This window comes from Canis lupus, chromosome 13, assembly GCF_003254725.2.
Source record: "Canis lupus dingo isolate Sandy chromosome 13, ASM325472v2, whole genome shotgun sequence".
Taxonomy (NCBI): domain Eukaryota; kingdom Metazoa; phylum Chordata; class Mammalia; order Carnivora; family Canidae; genus Canis; species Canis lupus.
In genome coordinates, this window is record NC_064255.1 from 18,858,481 (window position 1) to 18,879,331 (window position 20,851).

At 40.7% G+C, this 20,851-nt stretch overlaps 1 protein-coding gene across 10 annotated transcripts in view; it reads right to left on the minus strand.

Moving 5' to 3' along the window:
* The window catches only part of ENPP2 (ectonucleotide pyrophosphatase/phosphodiesterase 2), a 111,357-nt gene that overhangs the window by 77,022 nt on the left and 13,484 nt on the right, over nucleotides 1–20,851 (minus strand). For 8 of the 10 annotated variants that reach the window (XM_035718476.2, XM_035718410.2, XM_035718261.1 and 5 more), the window contains one exon: nucleotides 3,296–3,398. In XM_035718476.2, coding sequence (XP_035574369.1) covers nucleotides 3,296–3,398 — 103 coding nt within the window. Of the gene's footprint in view, nucleotides 1–3,295; nucleotides 3,399–3,604; nucleotides 3,805–20,851 lie in introns of those variants that run through there. The other 2 variants (XM_025451056.3, XM_025451055.3) reach the window with 1 other exon arrangement.

A 20,851-nucleotide genomic window follows, 5' to 3' on the forward strand; every position in this document is an offset into this window, starting at 1 on the left:
ATTCACAAGCTTACAAATTTCCCTGTGTCTTCCAACTATTAAGTTGCTTATATTTCAGAGGATATCCCACCTCCATCTGGAGACCGAAAGGGTAGCTATCACAAACTTCAGTAAAATCGACTCTACTGTCACACCACAAACATACACATGTGCACATGTACGTGAGTGCACACACACCTGTATACACATAAAATCTCTTGCAGTCTTAAAGGTAAATCAAGCTGGCTACACCAGATGTATGCAACAAAGATGCCAAACTGATGTGCACGTATTATTCACATTTTCTTTGAAAATTTATTCTAGCCATCCCATGCATCTGACTGCCCATTTTATATTACATATAGAATTATAATTAGCTACACTCATTTCATATCTTCTAATAAGTCCATAGATCTCTTATCATCTGGTAGGACAAATCCTATTCTACCATTATTTCCAATATATCACTAGGTCCTAACAATAAATCCAGTGAGCAAGTGTGCTAGTTAGTTAATTATAACAGTTTGTTTGCACTGCCACAGCCTTGAAACTAACACCCCAGTCCATAGTACAGCAGTGAGGGGCTGCCCCTGTGTAGAACATTCTCACCTATTGCTGAGGACTCTGAGGAACTACATTTACTAAGCAAGAAAGTGCACGCTTTTGAATGGGACGTCTTGCTCTGGTCAGTCTAAAGCTAACCACGTATTAATACCCTTTGTGTTCCATTTGGTGAAATAGGCTTGAAGCACTCCGCTTCCCAGGATTTCTCTGGAACATGTAAGCATTGTTGAAAATAGGTATGGCTGCCTTTCCTCTTAGTATCTCTACCTAATACATACATAAAATTTCGCCCAATGTTTTCTGATGTGAAAGCCTCACTTACAGAATAACCATCCACATGTGTTATTTGAGGGAGACCCTTTCTAAGCACATATAACATTTACAAAGATGAAAATGCTTAAACTCTCTGCACTATGCTCTCACCCAGTTTCTAATTTCTGGTCTTTACGCAGGAAAATCAATCACTGGTGCCTAAGAAGCCAGTAAACTACAGCAACAGAAAAATTAAAAATAAAAAGTGTTCAAGCATGCCAAAATCCTAAAACTCAGACTTAACTGGCATTGTATCCTAACTAAGCTTCATAAAGGTAGAATTTTCACTAAAAAAATTATTTTAGAAGATATCATAAAGGCCTAGAATATTAAATGATTTAATTAAGTAATTCAAGAAGCAAATATTTTATACTATATTTAAGATCAGTTAGATTTAGACATTATAATATAGATCGTATTATTCTTACAGAAGTAACATAGACTCATTAGTTCTTATGGCTGCTTCTTATAACACATGAAGATAATCATACACAAAATATACTTAAGGATTAATAAATCTGTTCTATACTTTTTTTAAAGATATATTTATTTATTCATGAGAGACACAGACTGAGAGAGAGGCAGAGTCATAGGCAGAGTTTGGAAAAGCAGGCTCCTCACAGGGAGCCTGATGCAGGACTCAATCCCGGATCCCGGGATCACTGCCCAAGCCGAAGGCAGGTGCTCAACCGCTGAGCCACCCAGGCGTCCTTGTTCTATACTTTTCAAGATCTCCAATAGAGTGCACACAAATTCAGAAGTCAACGAACAGAATGGAGGGAATCATGAGCTTTTTTTTTTTTTTAATCCAGAGGGAAAATTAGAAAATATCTAGGCCTGCTTCTCATTATACAGCTAAGGAAACAGATGTCATAAGTGACTTGCCCAAGGCCACACAGCAAGTTATATGGATCCAGGTTGCCACTCTAGGACTTTCATAACTGTTTTCCAAAAAAAGTCAACATTGAAAATAATGAATGACTTGATTTTACACATTCAGTAAGAAAACAGCTCTTAATATCAATTTTGGCTGATGTAATATATTAACATGAAACAGAAAAGAAGTTCCTGGAACCAGCAGTGGGCTCTCAAGCTGCTAGCTTGCCCCAATGGTCATACTAAGGATCCAAGCCCCCTTCCAGTATATGCAGTTACAGTCAGTGTTAATGGGAATTATACTTGTCTGGAACAAGAAAAAGAGGTCTTTGAAGATAGCATTTGTTACCAATAAAAACAGGATTCTCCAGCCCAGTGATCTCCTCTCTTCTCCCTCCTCAACAGAAGACAACTCATTTTGTCCATTTGGCTCCCTGGGGGTGCAATTTTTATGATCTATTTTTCTCACTTTCACCCCAACCACACCCCACTTTGACTCATTAAACAACCTCTAATATTATTCTTTCAACCTTCTGGCATGACTCAAAAGCAACTTACTTGATGCAAGGAAGACCTAGTATTCCATCGGTTTCTGTATCATAGCTTGGTTAATAACAATCCATGCTGGCTCAGCAGAGACAGGTGATAGTGTTTTAGACTAGTCAGGTCAAAAACTACAGAGAAATACAAAATTCACAGGAAGGCAGACAAACAGGCTGAGATGTCAGAGAAAGTCAAGAAAATATTGCCCCCTACAGTACCCATTACTTAATATGTAATTTTTATTTATAAAACCATCAGCAGCTCCAATTTCCAGGAAATTAACCAACTCATTACTTAAGACCTGGTCAGTTAAGCCTCCTCGGTCTGTACAAGGAGCTCCTTTATAAGAATTCCCACACTGCTGATGGCGCAGTGTATTGTAAAAGGAAACTCTTTCACTTTGGTTCTATTAGTTAAGTCAAGGTACGCTATTAAAACTTACCTTTCCTTATGCCAAAAGAAAAAAACTGGGTGCAAGTCAATCCTATAAGTTCTTCAAAGCACCTCCTCTCTTTTATATTTTCCCTATCTTAGGTAAATCTTAATCTCATAGTCCTAAATTCTGAAGTTTCAGAAAGATAATTCATTTTTTTTCACTTCCACTCCTCTTTTTTTTCTTTGCAAGTCAGAAGTTTCTGGAAACAAATACTACATCCTATATCACGTGCCAACAAATCAAATTCCTATGTCTCCAATATTAAACCAGCACCTGTTCTCACCACTTCTATCTTAGCCTTGTTTGTTAACAAGAGTTTTAATTTTATCTTAACATTTATAAGTTTCAGAGGACAAAGATTTAAAGAGCCTGTTATCATGGAGTAAGCATAAGTGTTCTCTTAATTAAAACCACATTTTCTTACCTGAATTATACACAGAGTTATATTTATTCCAAAGAAATCTAGGACTAAATTAGTTATACCGCAAGATTGTCTTAAAAATGCATTTCTTCATGAGCTTGTATTGATTATCCAGTGCATAATATTTTAAAAGGACCGACAATGCCAATAGTCTCTACACTTACCTGTAGGAGGACCTTCATCCCATCCTTCTGCCCTCTTAATTCGATTTGCTGTGAATCCTAAGCAGATATTGACTCCCACAGCAAAAGTGAACAGGGATATTACCTAAGGGAAGAAGGAGATTGAAAGGTCAGACCAATTAGTCAAATTATATGAAGGTGATTCAAAGGACTTCATCACCATCCCATCCTACAATTTCCCAAATGCACCATCTAGTGCTGTCTTAATTTTTAAAACACAAAGAAAAATCCGAAATCAGGAACTGATTCTCAACATCAAGTCTTTCCCCCACAATGCCATCCTTCTCCTACCTGATAGGACCAGAACGGGCTTCTCCTTGCCATGGCAGAGGGTTCTTGGAAAGCCTTTTGCAGTGTGTTCTCTTTTGCCTACACTGAATGCACTGCTTTTTGGGGCTCTGAGTTCAGTCTATTAACTACAAGTAATCCCACCTGGGAGGTTGACAGCCTCCTCTGATTTGTCCGGAGCTTGATTTCATCACGATTTGTTCACAAATGGCAGCTCTGAGCCTAAGAGGCTTGAAACATCCCTCTCCTTCTCTCCACCCCCTTATCGTCCCGCCCCTAACACACACACACACTTTCATGTGGTTTCCTCTGCTAACATGAGGGTTTCTTATGTTGCTGTGGCCAATAACAGTGCATGTTCATTTTCCTTCCCTCACAAAAACATGGTTTTTAAAAAAGAAACCAAATGTATTTGATCCGATAAAAATGAAACAGAGCTGTACAAGGGTTTCCACCAGCTTTAAGCTTTTAAGATTTACAATGTAGTTATTCAATGTAGTCAACCTCACAGCTTTATTTAAAAAAAAAAAAAAAACAAGGAAAGTTTTATAATTTATAAACCTAACAACTTTCCCTGTCTTTCCCATTTATTTATTTTTTCTGGCAGTTTAAATGACCCTGTCCCTACTGCCACATTCTCGGCTACTCCCGACTACTCAAATATTTCTCACGATAAAATCTCCCAAGATTGTAACTAACACAAGAGATAGCATTATTTTTCCTCGTGTTGTTGTTAGAGTTCAGAGAAGTAACTTTTATCAAAATACTGGGAATGCCAACTAAGCAGCAGAGAGTCCTTCTGCCCTGTGAGGAAGGACAAAATAACTTCAGCCTGCCTCTTCTTCCTGAAAAAAAAAAACTGTCAGCTTGGTTTTTACTTGGGCGGGGAGGGGCAGGGATAGGATGAGGAAGCTTTATTAGTGATTGAATTTAGGAAGGAAATCTCAATGGCAGCAAGAAGTTAGCTTTAAAAATTGTTCCCCTGATTATTTCCCAGTTGTGTTGCCATCTAGCCACCAAACACTGTCTTTTGAGGCTGTTGTAAATGTCAGTTTCTTTACTAAGCATTTGGCAGCCAGGGGACCTCTAAAAGAAATTAAGGTCTCTAAATCTGAAAGTCATTTAGATATTGTATGCTTTAAGGATTCAAATGAGGGAAGAAGGCTTGCCTTTGGTTTTCCTCGAGCCAGGCCCGGGGACCATCAATCTTGCCCTGAGCATCTGTGTGTACATAAACAAATACAGCACTTACCGTGCAACAAATTACTAATGGAGCAGTGGCTCTGCTCAAATAAAACATGAGAGCACAAAAGCAAGACCTTATTTACAGTGGATTGCACAGTAGTCCTGGGTTTCATTATATATTCTAGAATTCAGTAACAGCTAATTGAGAAAAAAGAAAACACGGTGCCAAACTTTAAGTTGCCTTTCTAAAACTCTTTTAGTTTTGTACTCTTGCGGAGGTGGAAGGCTTGTGGATTTCTTTACAGGAGTCCCTTGCTTTAGTTTACGTGCCATACTGAAATGATTTGGAGTGGGGGTGTTTAGCAAGACTTATGAAAGATGTTAACCCCATGTAAGATTTTTCTTCTATTTATGTTCAATTTCAACATGCGGGCTTGCTTTTACAGCAGAAAACTCTGCTCTGAAAAGGAAACTCTCAAGGCAAACCTGGGATTGCCTTGCATCATATGCCATGGTGTTCCAAATGTTCCCCAAAACCCTGTTTCCGTCTCTTTCTAACCTCCCTGGCCCTTGCCAACAACTTTAGATTCTGTCTGGCATTTGATTGTAGAAACCCAGCTTGAGGATAATGAAGGCTCCCCTTGAAAAAAAAAAAGACGCAGAAGCTCAACATCAACCATTAATTCTTTTTGACATGCAGTGTAGCTGTGCAGGGGGGAAAAAAGTCTTGAGTGTGATAGTCAATCCACAATTGGCTTCTGTACAGCACTTGTTACCAATTTTCTAAGAGGATTGAGCTCAGGCATCATTTCCGTCAACTGTTCTGTCAAGGAGCTTTGTCTTCAGGTCATCGTACACACAGAACTCATTAAAACACACATACTCACAAGTGTACATGTGCACACACATGTGCATCTGTACACACACACACACACCATCTAATCATAGTTCAGCAGAATTTTACTACAAAACGTCAATATGAATTAGCTGTCAGCAGGATGACCAAAGCCCCTACCTCAGGCATCAAATCAACTACAAAACACACTTACCTTTCATTATCTAAAACTGAGAAATCCAAAAAACCTGCAAATGTGTACCATATGTCTAGAAACCCAACTGAGTGACTAGAATGTAGTCCCAAACTTTCTAGAAACACAACCCAATAAAGAAAGTCCACCTGACCTGGTGTTTAAAATTTCAAATAATGTCACCTCATGGTTGGGTCAGGAGACAAGAATGTGTATGAGAAAGACTAAAATTAACTTCCAGGAAGGTTTATTAATCCAGCCATATGTCAGAGAACACTGCCCCCTGGCAGAAGAAAACCCAGAACTATAACACATCTGGCGACCGTCTCAGACCCTTGTAATCATTCTGTGGCTCTCAAGCTTTATTGGAGATAAGAATCACCCAGGAGCTTGTTTAAAATGGGGGGTGCTTATGGCCTACTTCCCAAGATTTGGATTCAATAGGTCTAGGGGGCAGGGAGAAGAAACGAAGATTCTAGAGGCCAGACAAGAACTGATACAACAGGTGATTCCGATGCAAGTAATGTAAGGAGCATATTTAGAGAAACAGAGCCTTAAAATAAATTATTCTGAGTTAATTTGTTTACATCCTGCACATTGAATTGCTTGGTCTAATTCATAATGCAGCTTTAAGATGTTATTAAGAGCATCCGCGGTTCATTGGACATTAAAGTCTGGATCTCTTAGTGACACACCATGGCTATCCCTCCATGGGAACCATCTCCAAACTGTAAGCAGCAGAACAGTATTTTATTTACTTTGCTGGTGGCACAAAGCGGCAGTGTGTGTGTTGCCTGATTGCGATACAGTAGTTGCATTTATACTAACTAATGCACAGTCTATCTTTCATGAAATGGCTCTGTGAATCCTTGTTCCCAAGCTCTGATTAAGGTAAGAGGGCTTGAGGTTCACAGCGAGATTTGCAAGATACATAATTGAAGGTTGTCATGTTTGCCTCCTGCGGTAATTACGAAATTTCCATGAACTGATTCAAATGTTATCTATATCCAGTTTCTCATGATGCGGAATTAACTGCATAATAGTGTCTTGACTCAACCTACCGCGACTCCCAGAATACTCTAAGATCTGGTGTGAGGCAATTACTGACCACCTGGTTTCTTAGCAGTGTCACTTGGCAGGAAACACAGCACATACACTAGAAAGTAAGCAAATCACACCCACGTGTATTCTCCCTATTTTATTTTAAGACTCTCCTGGCTGAGTCTTCTTTTTGAATTCGGCCATGACTGCTGGCACTTAGAAAATTCAGGAGAAAAACAGGACAGCAGTCTTTGAGAAACAGGTTTACCTATCTAAAGGGAGCGAAGAGTGACGGTGGCGAGTGGAGGAGCAAGCTGGCTCAATTGCTCCCACAGGTCAGGACTGCAGATGTGTCTGAAGTAGACACCACTTAATATTCTAAACCACAGGGATCCCTGGGTGGCGCAGCGGTTTGGCGCCTGCCTTTGGCCCAGGGCGCGATCCTGGAGACCCGGGATCGAATCCCACATCGGGCTCTCGGTGCATGGAGCCTGCTTCTCCCTCTGCCTATGTCTCTGCCTCTCCCTCTTTCTCTCTCTGTGACTATCATAAATAAATTAAAAAAAAATTAAAAAAAAAAAAAAGATTCTAAACCACAGATGCAAGGTCTTATGGGTGATCTGTGGTCCCAGGAGGGTCTCTGGGGGAGAAATAGGATGGATCTATTTAAATGCAAACAGGACTTGTGTTATTAGTTATTACACAATTGAAAATTGAAATCGACACTGACACATCTTTCGATGACTACAATTTATACTGTAAACTTCTATGCATGACATTTATTCCCAGGGGTATCTAAGCATACACCCCCTCCCCGCCCTGCACCAGATTATCTCTATCCTCTACGAATATGCATTCATTGCAAATATTCACTAGCTCCTACTGTGTGCCAAGCACTATTCCGGACACTAGTACTATATGGGAAGCTGAACCATGCATGGTCCCCTGCCCTCCATATCAATCAAACAGACACTAAAATAAATGTAAAGTTGCAACTGGTTAAGTGTAGAAATGTAGAGGTAAAGCTGCTACAAGAATGTATAATTCTGGATTGATCTAGTCAAGAGGGTCATGGAAGACTTTGTGGAGCTGTGATGTGCAGGGTAGGTGGGAGTAACAAGGTAAGAGAGGAGGAGAAGATTCTAGACAGAGCAAACAGGATGTGCAAAGGTTCCGTGTAGGGGAGAGGCACAGCACACCCATGATAGGAAAAGACAGCTTGTTTGACTAGAGCAACAAGAGCAAAAGTGAGTGTGGCATGAAATGAACCAAGGGGTTGGTAGGGGCCAGCTCCTGTAGGGATTCATCTGTCATGTTGGGTGATATTGTCTTCACCCTACAAATGATGGAAAGTCTTAAAAGGGCTTAAGCAGGTGAAAGTTTACTCAGATTTTGAAGAACGTGTCTCTGTACAGTGTGGACACGAAGTGGAGGGAGTTGAGAGGGGATAAATTAAATCAGCTGGGAGATGATGGAGTAATACAGGTGAATGCTAGTGACAGCTGGCACCAGGAAGGCCATGGTGGTGGAGAGGGGAAAAAACTGGGAGAGTCAGGGAAAAGACCTATTAATGAACTGGGTACAAGAGTGAAGGGGCAAGAAGGTATAAAGTGTGACTCCTGAGCTAATGGATTTGTAATTGGATTGTGATGACCAAATACACAGAGTACTCAGTAAAGTCACTCCTTAAATTTTTATTGGATTATAAAACAGACGTGGAGATATGTACCCACTTGCTAACACTCTAGAATTAGTTCAAATTAAGGGATATGGCTAATAGCTTTAACACATTTGTCAGTAGTTTTAAAAATCACCTAAGGCAGTTGCTTTAAAGTTACCTTGGATTTTAAACACTGAAAATACATTTATTCATAATTGAGGTTTAAGAGGAATTACTGCCAGGAAATCACTCTGCTTTGTTGCTAACTCTAGCTTATAATACAGCATCGTAAGACTTAAAAGTCAGTCTGTCTACTTCTTTTCAGCTATTCTGAAAGCTGCACGCTAAATTTCCAGGCGAATGGAAGAAGGTTGTAAGAGATGGCGAGATGGCTCCCCCTCGCGTGAGAGTCTCATGTGAGTTTTCATGCGTGCGTCTACTTTGTACAGGGCCCTGCATGAGGCATGGCACGGATGGGTGGGTTTGACACTGCTGAAAAGAGTTCCATCAGAGCATCGAAGGCTCATCCTTTGCAGCTGAGAAGCTACTGTCCATTCCCACTAGCAGCTGAAGACATGGAAGCTGGAAGCATATGTGACATCGCCAGAGCAGCAGAGGAAGAGATTGAGCCAGGTGTAGGGACCAGGCCTCCCAAGGCACCTTAGTCCCCTTCCCACTCTGGCCTGACGTCCCTCTGTTATACCACACGAGGGCCTCAACTCAACACATGCAGAACGTGGCCACCCAAACAACTGGTTCACCTCCCAGCTTCACTCCTTTTCATGAAAACCTGCTGTAATCCTTCCGTCTCTTGTTTCTTATCAGACACCATGACTACAGGCTTCTAGTTATTGATTCCAACTATTACCATCCTTTCTCAGAGCTTGCTGAACATTACTAATACCTAGGTTGTTTCCTATGTGAATATTTTAGATTCTCCTTTCATTGTCATTCTTTGGGCCATGCATGAGCAGTTTGTCTCACAACTGCTCTACCTGTTTGCTCTCCCTGCCCCCTTCAAACACCCCTTCTTTGAGGCCTCTCTCTCTCTCTTTTTAAGATTTATTTATTGTTTGAGAGAGAACAAGAGCATAAGCAGGAGGAGCAGAAGGAGAGAGAGAATCTCAAGCAGACTCCATGCTGAGTGCAGAGCCTGATGCAGGGGCTCAATCCCACCACCCTGAGATCACCACTCCAGCTGAAACCAAGTCTGCCGCTGAACTGACTGTTCAGTCACTGAGGTGCCCCAAGCCTCTCTTGATTTATTCCCATTCATTGCCTGGAAAGTTCAGCATAAAATGCAAATCTGATGATTTTCCTCCCAATCTCAAAACCTTCAGTAGTGGCTCCCTATCACAGTATTCTCAAAGTGTGATCCCTGGGCCAGCAGAATCAGAATCACCTAGAAACTTGTTAACAAATACAAACCCTTAGGCCCTACCTCAGATTGGCTGAATCAAGCCTACCAGGCGATTCTGCTGCAAGCTGGGAGAACCACTGACCTAAAGCATAAAATCCAAACTCGTTGGCATGGCAAATAGGATTCTACATCCAATATTAAGTCCCCTGGATTCAGAGCCCAGCTCTGTTTAACTGTGAGACCTTACATTACCCTTAGGCAAACTACTTCTCTGCCCTAAAACTCTGTTTTCTCATCTGTATCCAGCTCAAGGATTCTTAAGAGTATTACATGGAATAATCTGTGCAAATTGCCTAGCTCAATGCCTGCACAGAAGAATGTTTGGTAAATGGTAAATTTTTTAATTAGAGAAATATTTGCTGTTCCTTGATTAAGTTATACCCTCTCACACATCCATTCTTTAATATATGTTGTTGCTTTGGCCTGGAATGCCCTTTTCCACCAAATCTCCCTGGCAAACTCCAACATATTCATGAAAATTCAGGTCAGGGGTCACTCTTCTGCAAAACTCTCCCTGACTTTGCCTCTCTCATACAGAGCAATGGACTCCTCCACTCTGCTCCCTTATTGTCTATAAATCCCTTTTTAGGCCTCTCTGTCCCTTGTGATCTCTTTGAATACAGGGACCAGCCATCCTGGCACTCCATAGAGCTTTGCATATTTTCTGGGGTATAAAAGGCAGACAATAAATGTTTGTTAAAGAAAGTACTTGGTATCAAGAAATTTAAATTGGAACTTCAATTGAATTTCAATTCTTGTTCTTTACCTATCTACTAGCTGAGTCACTTCAAGACCATGTTTATGCATCTGTAAAGAGGGTTTATTGGCTGAATTCAGTGGTTTATGACCCCTTTTTAAGCATTAAAACCTTATTTTCAAATAAGATCTCAAAATGAATACCAACATCTAAATTTGGAGTTGCTCTACTTTAAGTGAGGAGTGGGGAGCCAGGATCCTATCCCACCAGCCATCTCCCCTATTCCAAGTCCAAGCTAATTTTTGCACATCTGGTCATGCTTCTTCTGAGCTCTGAAGTCCTCCTCTTTCCTTGGTGCTCATCCAAATCTGTGTCAACTCATAGCCTTTCCCAAGGCAATGGATTATTAACAAAAATGATATGCGTTCTTATAACACAGGGTTGATATGAAGACCAACTGATGTGAAGACCAATGCATGTGAAGTAAGTAGCTCATTGCTTGAAACATAGAAAACGTACAAATATTAGCCATTGTTACGTACAGGAGGCTAAAGACTCCATCTGTTACCACGTTCTCAGAATTCAGTAAAGAGCTGAGCACATAATAGGTGCTTAGTAGTGGCATAGGTTCTAGGAAAATTCCTCTACTTTTAGAAAGATCATATGTAGATTAAAGTTGGAAATGTTACAAACCACCCTTGTCACATTGTCTCCAACCTCAAGAGAAAATGAGCAGCATTTATTTGGTAAAGCATGGGGTGACTCTGGGGACAGCCTTGAAGGCACAAGTTTGAACTACAACAAAGACCCTCCATTTGGATTGGAAAGCCCCAAGAATTTGAGCTGCAACTCAAGGAATTTGTTTGAACACAAATCTCAAAGGAAGTTTATGCTTGCTACTGGAATGGCATCATCACATGCTCAGCAGCACAATGGTATCCTCTTGGAGAGGAAGCAAAACTGCTATTCCTGTGATTCCCCTTGCAAGCAAACAAGAGCTAGTGACATCCAACAAACTAGGAACAGAAGGGAATTTCCTCTGCCTGAGAAAAGACTTCTATGAAAAACTTACAGCTAACACCCTACTTAATGGTGAAAGACTGAATGCTTTCCCCCTAAGATCCAGAACAAGACAAGGATGTCTTCTCTCACCACTTCTATTCAACACTGCACATCTAGCCAAAGCAATTAGTCAAGAAAACAAACAAAAGGCATTCCAATTGGAAAGGAACAGATACAGCTATCTCTATTCACAGACAACATAAACTTCTATATAGAAATAATGAATTATGAGATGCCTCGGTGGCTCAGCAGTTGAGTGTCTGCTCAGGGCGTGATCCCAGGGTCCAGGGACAGAGTCAGTCGTATGTCTGGCTCCCTGTGGGGAGGTTGCTTCTCCCTCTGCCTCTGTGTGTGTGTGTCTCTCATGAATAAATAAATAAAATATTTTTTTTAAAAAGAAATCTTAATGAATCTATTTTAAAATCTGTTAGAAAAAATAAATTTTGGTAGGTTGCACAATGCAAGCTAAATATTTTTTAAAAATCAGTTGTATTTCTGTACACTAGCAATGGACAATCTAAAATGAAATTAAGAAAACAATTGCACTTACAATCGTATCAAAAAGTGTAAACTACTATGAATCAATTTAACAAAAGAAGTATTAGATTTGTACATGCCATTGAAATACATTATGGAAAACCTAAATAAACGGGGAGACATCGATGTTCATAGACTGACATTATTGTCAAGATGGCAAGAAATTGAAAAGGTGGTCCACACCATGGGAGAAAAAACATTTGCAAATCATATATCTAATAAGTGCTTAGCAGCCAGAATATATAAAGAACTCTTACAACTCAGCAGTAAAAAAAAGACCCCATATAACCCACATTTTTTAATAGATTGCGTAGACATCTATAGAAAGAAGATACACAGATAGAAAATAAGTACATGGAAAGATGCTCAAAGCATTAATCACTAGGGAAATGTAAATCAAAATGACAATAAAATACCACTTCACACCCACTAGGATGGCTAAAACTAAAAACAGACAATAACAAGTGTTGGAAAGGATGTGAAAAAAATTAGAACCCTCATATATTATATACAATAGGATTGTAAAACAGTGCAGCCACTTTGGAAAACAGTTTGGCAGTTCCTCAAAATGTTAAACATAGAATTACCATATGACCCAGCATTTCCACTCCTAGGTATAACCTAGAGAAATGAAAACATATGCCCACATGAAACCTTGTACACAAATGTTCATAGCAGAATTATCAACTGATGAATGGAGAGACTAAATGAAATAGATCAATGCAATTAAATAGTGTTCAGCAATGAAAGGGAATGAAGTCCTGATACATGCATATTATAACATGAATAAACCTTGAAAAAAATCAAATGAAAAAAAGCCAAACACAAAGGCCACATATTGTATTATTTCATTTATATGATACATCTAGAATAGACAAATCCATAAAGAAAGAAAGCAGATTAGCAGTTGTCAGGTGATGTGGGAGTGACTGCTTTGGGTATGAAATTTTGTTGGAGGGTGATGAGAATATTCTACAATTACATAGTGGAGATGTTTGCACATCTCCATGGAAGTAACAAAAACCACTGAAACATACAGTTTAAGAGGGTAGGTTTTTACAGTTTATGAACTATATCTCAAAAAATGCTGCTTAAAAAGAGGGAGCAAGCTAGTGAAATTATCCCTGTAGTGAGACAAATTCCAAAGCCTCTAGACCCACAGAAAAGGAATATTGACCCTGACCTTCAGCTCTCCGGTCAATGCCTTCTACTTGGTGTCAGCGGTTACCCTCCAAACCTTACAATTCATGGGGACTGAAGCATTTGAGTGGTGGTGTGGACCTATTTTCATCAGCCCCTGTGTGGGATGAAACCCTTTACAGTCCTAAAAATAGGAGGAGCTCTTTCAGAGTACTTTGGGGCCTCTGCCAGAGTACTTTAATCAAGTGTCCTTGTTTCCTTTCTACTTTAAAATAAAACGAAAACCCAGTTCTCGCCTACAGATCTCAAGGGGCTTGAATCTTAATGGCAACATGCTGTGATCAGAGTCTGTGGGACAGTTGTGGGAATTCAAGAACAATGCCTTGGAACAACACGGATGGGCCTTGAGGACATTATGCTCAGTGAAATAAGTCAGACAAACACGGAATGAACTTACTTAATGGGTAGAATCTAAAAAAAGCTCAGAGACGTAGAGGCAGGAGAGGAGGAGGAGGCCAAATGGGTGAAGGGGGTCAAAAGGTACAAACTTTTAGACAGAAAATAAATAAGTCATAGGGATATAATGTACAGCATGGTGACTGTAATTAATATGCGGGGCACCTGGGTGGCTCAGTGGTTGAGCGGCTGCCTTTCACTCAGGTCATGATCCGGGAGTCCTGGGATGGGGTCCTGCATCAGGCTTCCCCTCAGGGAGCCTGCTTCTCCCTCTGCCTATGTCTCTGCCTCTCTTCCTCTGTGTCTCTCGTGAATAAATAAATGAACAGTATTTTTCAGATAATAATAATACTATACTGCATACTTAAGAGTATGATCTTAAAAGTTCTCATCTTGAAGAAAAGAATTCTGTAGCTATGTTTGCTGACAGATGTCAACTAAACTTATTGTGGTGATCATTTTGCAATACATACCCATATAGATCAATTCTGTTGGACACCTGAAACTATATCCTGTTGCATGCCAATTATACTTCAATTTTTTTTAAAGATTTTATTTATTTATTTATGAGAGACAGAGAGAGAGGCGGAGAGAGAAGCAGGCCTCCTGCAGGGAGCCCAATGCCAGACTCTATCCCAGGACCCTGTGATCACTGCCTGAACAAAGACAGACGCTCAACCACTGAGCCACCCAGGCATCCCAATTATACTTCAATTTTTAAAAATGTCTTGCATTTGAAGAACACTTCTTTAAGGAAAAAGAAAAAAGCCCTATGAGAAAGAACCAATACTCACTCACTCTTCCTACTTTGTGATCAGTAAAACTGAAAGGCTGCTCATAGGCAAGGTCGTAGAGCTAATGTACCTTGGACTAGGAGAGATATAACAGCTCAGACAGGGTGGAGAGAAAGGGAAAAGCAAGTATGTATGAATGGTACCACACATGGCATGAAGCAGACATTCCGTAAGTGGTAGCTAATAATTTCATAGTCCCTGCTCTTTGCCAGACAACATACTAGAGACATTTATATACACTATGTTGCCTTATTTAATCTTCTTTAGAACTTTCACAGTATTATCCTTGTCAATATATGAGAAAACAAGCTCAAACATATCAGGCAACCTGCCTGATTCAATAGGTTCAAGTACCTATTAAGTGAGGAAGTCCTCTTTTCTCCATGATTTCATAATGCGGATTATAAAACTGGCAAGATCTAAAAGGAATAGGAATGTTAACTATTTGCTGGCAGAAACATGAGTCTATTAAAAGTAGAGAATCTGATAAATGTTTGATAAGTCTTAATACTTGATAATGTCTCCTAATTCAGAACATATCAGAAGCCACAGATTAATTTCTATTCTAGGCTGACCTAGTTCTCACCCCAAAAAAGAATCAGTTGGTAATGAGGAAGTGACTGACCAGAATGGTGGGGCATCACAGTCATGTCACTGCAAGGTTCCTAGGAGCTCGGAGAGAAGGCTGCTCATTGTCAGACAATTGCCCTAAAATTTGAGAAACCAGAGTTTTACAAATTCATATAATACTGATTCAAGGCAGATTTTATGAAAAGTCACTACAACATAAGCTAATGGTTATTGAAAGCACACTCTGTGCCAGGGACGTCAGGGTTATTGTGATAAAAAGTATGTTTTAACTGGGAGATGTGGAAGCCAACAGTTTGTTAGGCACATTCTGGTGAGTTCTGACATAGAGATGTGCAATGGGTATGGGGTATGGGTATTTTCAGCATGTGCAATGCTGAGAATCAGCTCACTCAGTCTCTGTTCCACTCCACCACCAGGGAGCCCTCTTACCTCGCAGATTTTTTTGTCAGATGCATTATAGATAAAATTTATAAATTGTGCCACTTATGCTTCTGAGATTGTCTTTCTGCACATGATATTTGAACAGCATAATGGAGACAAGTTCCATCTTCCTGTCCCTTTAGCTGTTTCTCTGGTAACAATTTTTGTCAAAGAGAGCTAGGAGTTTTTGTTACCTGCGAGTTCTATAGAAGTCCATGCTTGACCACAGCTCTAAATGACCTCATTATATCTTGGGTTGCTTTAGTAGACAATTACTGCCCAATCCAAGAAAGAAAAGTTCAGCTGAGCCTGGCAGGCCTGGACTCCCATCTGGATTGTGTTCATTTTGGATGTCTCATTTTAGTAGGTCACTACAGAACTAGACAGCATTGAGAAAGGCATAACCAGGATGATGAGGGGGGTGAAGAAATGTAGCATAAGGCAAGAGAACAGAGAATAAAGGGAGCAGCTATTTTCAATCAGGTGGTAATGAAGGCCTCTCTGCAGAGATGACATCTGAACAAAAATCTAGATAAAGTGAGGGAAGAGCCAAGGAACAGCAAGTGGGGAGGCCCTAAGTGAGGTAGGAGCCGCCCAGTATGTTCAGGAAGGCCAGTATGTGGCTGCAGTGGAATGGGAGGAAGAATCCCAGATGATCTCAAAGAGGCGATTGGGTGCTGGTTCATGCAGGACCTCATGGGTCACAGTGGAGCCTTTGTGTTTCATTTTGGGTGTTATGAGGAGCTAGTGGAGGGGATTTTAATCAGGCAGTGACACGATGTGATTTGTTTCAAAAGGCTCATCCTTCTGGTGTTTAGAGAATGGATATTTAATGACCTCCCTGATGGCCAATGGTTGAAGAGCCTGTGTAGTCTGAGTGCCTTGCATATTCAACAGAAGAAAATGGGTGTGGTTGTCTTTCTCAAATATTCTAAGGGCAATACAGGACATATGAGTTTTATTTTGTGTACTTCCTCAGGCAAAACTAGAAGTTACAGAGAAGCATGTTTCATCTCATAGGAGGAACTTTCTAGCAATCGGTGCTGCCAGAGTTCTCTTACAAAAAATGAACTCATGGTTACTATTCAACAACAGGCTGAGTGGGTGACACTGGTCAAGAATTATGGTATAAAGTATTGAAATTCAGAGGAAGATTGGTCACACATTTGTGTCCTTTCCAACTCTAGACTTCTATTATTTTCTCTTTTCTTAAAACCCTCTTAGGGTGGGGTGCCTGGGTGACTCAGTTGGTTAAGCATCTGACTCTTGATTTTGGCTCAGGTCATGATCTCGGGGTTGTGGGATCGAGTCTTATATTGGGCTTTATGCTCAGTGGGGAGCCTGCTGGGGATTCTCTCTCTCCTTCTCCCTCTGCCCCTTCCCCTCAAGTAAATAAGTAGATCTAAAAAAAAATTAAAAAACAACCTCTCCTAGTTAGCTGAGTTCTCTCTCTGTAATGACCAGCAAAGAAGTACTCAAATTAAATTAAATAATCAGAATTCACTTTTATTTTTTCTGAATAAATCAAAAGGAAAGGTAAAGATCCTTATACACACTTTATTCTTACTATTTCATCCCCTGAAGGAAATGTATATATATATACTTATAGATAGTTATATAATTGGCATGCACAATTTAATTTATGCCAATTAAAGATAACATGAGGGGCTAGGCTAAGACAAGGAGAAACACCTTTCACAAAATAATTTGATGGACTTAAGCAAGAGATGAAGCAATCTACTCCGGGTAGATCTAAAAGACAGCTCTAAGACGAGCTGACCTTATACTGCCTCTCCTAGCCTTATAGGTCTCTTATAATCCTTTGTAAACAGAGAGAGACTGCAAAGTTGAAATACAGTGACCTCAGCTTGCCACTAGAGTATTATGCAAGAGAATGCAGAAGTCCTGGACCTTACATTGTCTCACTAAACTTCTGTGGCTCTAATGAGCGATGTTATACAACTTGTTAATTGCTAAAATCCTGGGCTGTCGGACTTGGTTAGAGTCATAGCTCAGATGCTCCCTAGCTGTGTGGCCTGAGTTAGGAAAGCTCTCTAGACTTTTGCTTCCAAATATGTAAAATGGGAGTGATACCAACACAGAGTTGTTGTGGAGATTAAGTAAAAAGGTCCTTGCAGTATTCATTGTTAATAATAACAGCTATAGAATATGCCAGACATTGCACAGAAATTCCCTCAAAGTCTTGCAAAGTACATATTAGTTTCTCTTTTTGACAGGGGCTCACAGAAGTAATTTAGTAAATTTTAAGTAATTTGCCCAAGTTTATGAAAATTCATTCAAATTCAGATCTGCATAACCAGAATCTAGCTTCTAAGTAAATACTTCTATTATAGTCCACTATGCTATGATACATTTAGTTTATTACTTTTTAAAGAAAGTCATCCAATCTCACATGTAGAGGGCAGTTGAAGAGGGTTTTCTCTTAGTGCCTTTAAGAGTTTGGATACAGGGGTGCCTGAGTGGCTCAGTGGGATAAGCGTCAAACTCTTGATTTCAGCTCAGGTCATGATCTCAGGGTCATGGGATCAAGCCCCATGTTGGGCTCCATGCTCAGAGTGGAGTCTGCTTAAAATTCTCTCTCTCCCTCTCCCGATTCCCCTCCCCCTGCTCTCTCTCTCTCTCTCTCTCTCAAATAAATAAATAAATCTTTTTTTTTTTTTTTTTAAGTTCAGATACAGAACAGACTCTGTAAAGGACAGTTTCTCATTTTGGCACCAACTGCAGGTTAAAGCCGTTATACCAATGCATTCTTACTGCATCCTCTGAAGCAGCTGGTTTTGCATGCCTTCAAGGTTTGGAGCTGGGTGAGCTCAGTCCTAGCCTGTAGCTGATGGCCTCAGGTAACAGAGCCCTTTGCAAAAGATGCCATTTTCTCCTTTTCCCAGTCTTCTCTCCCTTTCTGCTGTTGTTTCCTCTTCTTCCTGAGAATTGACAAAAATTCTCTAACTCTTATTTTTGCAGTTACTCTCATGTGACCTTACTATTGACAATGACCCAGTTGTTTTACTCAACGACAACACAGTTGATGTGATGCCAGTACTAAGGACAAAGATCGCCGCCTGACGGAGCTGGGAGCAAACTTTCTGTATTGGTTCCTCTCTCTGCACACAACATATTCTCATCATAATAATGGCAATGAGCACAGTAACCCCTACCGGGAGTCAACCACAAGCCAAACATTTAACATAGGGTTTAGCACTCATTCACTTGTTCATCATTTACACAGCAAATACTGTTTTAGGCGGAAAAGACACCAGCAATTAACAAAATAACCCAAATGTCGGCTCAGGGAGCTTACATTTTGTTGGATGGAAAAGACATAAAATATACGAATATGTCAATTAGTGATGAAAGCTATGAATAAAGAATAAAACAGGGTGCTGGGAACAATGAGAGACCTCCGCCCTTGAACCACACAAAGCCATTAGGATTATCCTATTTTATAGATGAAGAGTTTGAATAATTTGCCAAAAGTCATCCAATGTCAAAACAAGAATCTGCTACATTCTGATAATGACAATAATAGATATAACAACAATTATAATAATTATCATCTATGAAGGTAATATATAATTACCTTACAAAATCCCGTGAAGTAAAGAATCCTATTTTGTGAGTGAAGAACCAAGACTCAGAAAGATGAGATAAATAGCTCACAGCTACACAGTAAGTAGTGGGGAAAGGATTTACACCCAGTCTGAAAGGCTCAAAGTCCCTGATCTTTCCACCACACCTTGCCTCCTCTGGTGTGTCTGTTTTGCCCAAAGTTCTCACTGAACTCAAAGTTTCTTGAGGACAGGGACTGCATCTTCACCATCTCTTGAAAATTCTCCAGCATCTGGCACAGAAAGTGTTGAACTTTCTGCATCTGGACCAGCCGCATTCCCCAGAGAGACAGATGGATGGTTGCCCACTCCACTATTCAGACCTTTTCGACCTTGCTTGGCAGTGGGTCCCGGTGTATAATGAGTACTGTGGGCAACATTACCCTTGAACCCCAGGGTGCCAAGTGACATTCAGAGCTCACAGGTGCAGTGGCAACCTGCTACCGTCAGCCTAACCTCTTGGAAATACCTGCATTCCCAGGCAAACTTGGGTCTCACATGGCTCTGTTTGCCTCTTTATTACACTGGTGTTTGTTTAGGAATGAAAGGAATACAGCAGCAGGAGGCACATGGCCTGCATTTTAATGAGGGCCGACCCTATGGAGTAAAGGGGGCATTGTAATGGATTTGAAGGGCCTGCGGACTTGCTGCATCACGTCAACTCCAGCCTAACAATGCTTTCCTCAACACTCCCCGGCTTGGTGTTCACAGCTGCACTTTGCACTTGCACGCACATTGTGGCTAACCCATAGTCCGAGATTAGACTGGGCGAATGAATGAATGATTTCCCTTCGTATTGTTCAAGTTGCTTCGTGAGAGTACATCACAGCTAAATGGAGACATTTTGAAAGTAGGTATAATTCCTTTTTGGTTAAGATTTAGGGAAAAGTAGACAGTTCTTAACAGTCAGGCAAACCTAGGTTCAAACTTCACTTTGTCACTTCCCAGCTGGATGAGGGTGGAAACTAACTCACTGGACTTGACCACTCTTGTGAGCCTTCTTCAGTTCTCAGCTCCAAGAGCCTCGACCAGGCTGCCTGCTCCCTGGTCAGCTTGTCATTCCCTTTCCCCCCTCATCTTTTTGTCTTGTCATACTTAGCCTAACTCCTGGCATGTGTGCCTCTCCCACTGGACTGCAAGCTCCACAAAATTAGCGAGTCTATGCCCCTTCCCTTTTTTTCTCCAGATCCTGGCAAGGTACCTGGCACACAGAGCCATTTGATTAACATTGGTTGAACAAATTAACAGAGGAAGAGGAAGGTGAAGAAAGAGGAAGGAAATTGTAACCAGAGTGTAGGGGATTCAGACAGAAGAGAAAAAGGGAGCAGGGAAGTGTCCCGCAGCTTCACTCTCAATGCAATGGTGGCAGGGTTGGCTGGGGCCTTCTCTTCTGTCCCTTCCTGGCCTGGCCTCCAAGGCGAGAGTTCTGAAGAATTCTCTAGATCCTCGAGGAGTGCTAAGCCTCAACCTTATAAAAATAATGCCAATTTCTTGTCCCTGTCCCCACACACCCAAAACCCTGTTGCTCATGTCCCCATACTGAAACCACTTCACTTGAGTAAAGAAGCCTCCAGGAGCCTCCGCCATGTCATT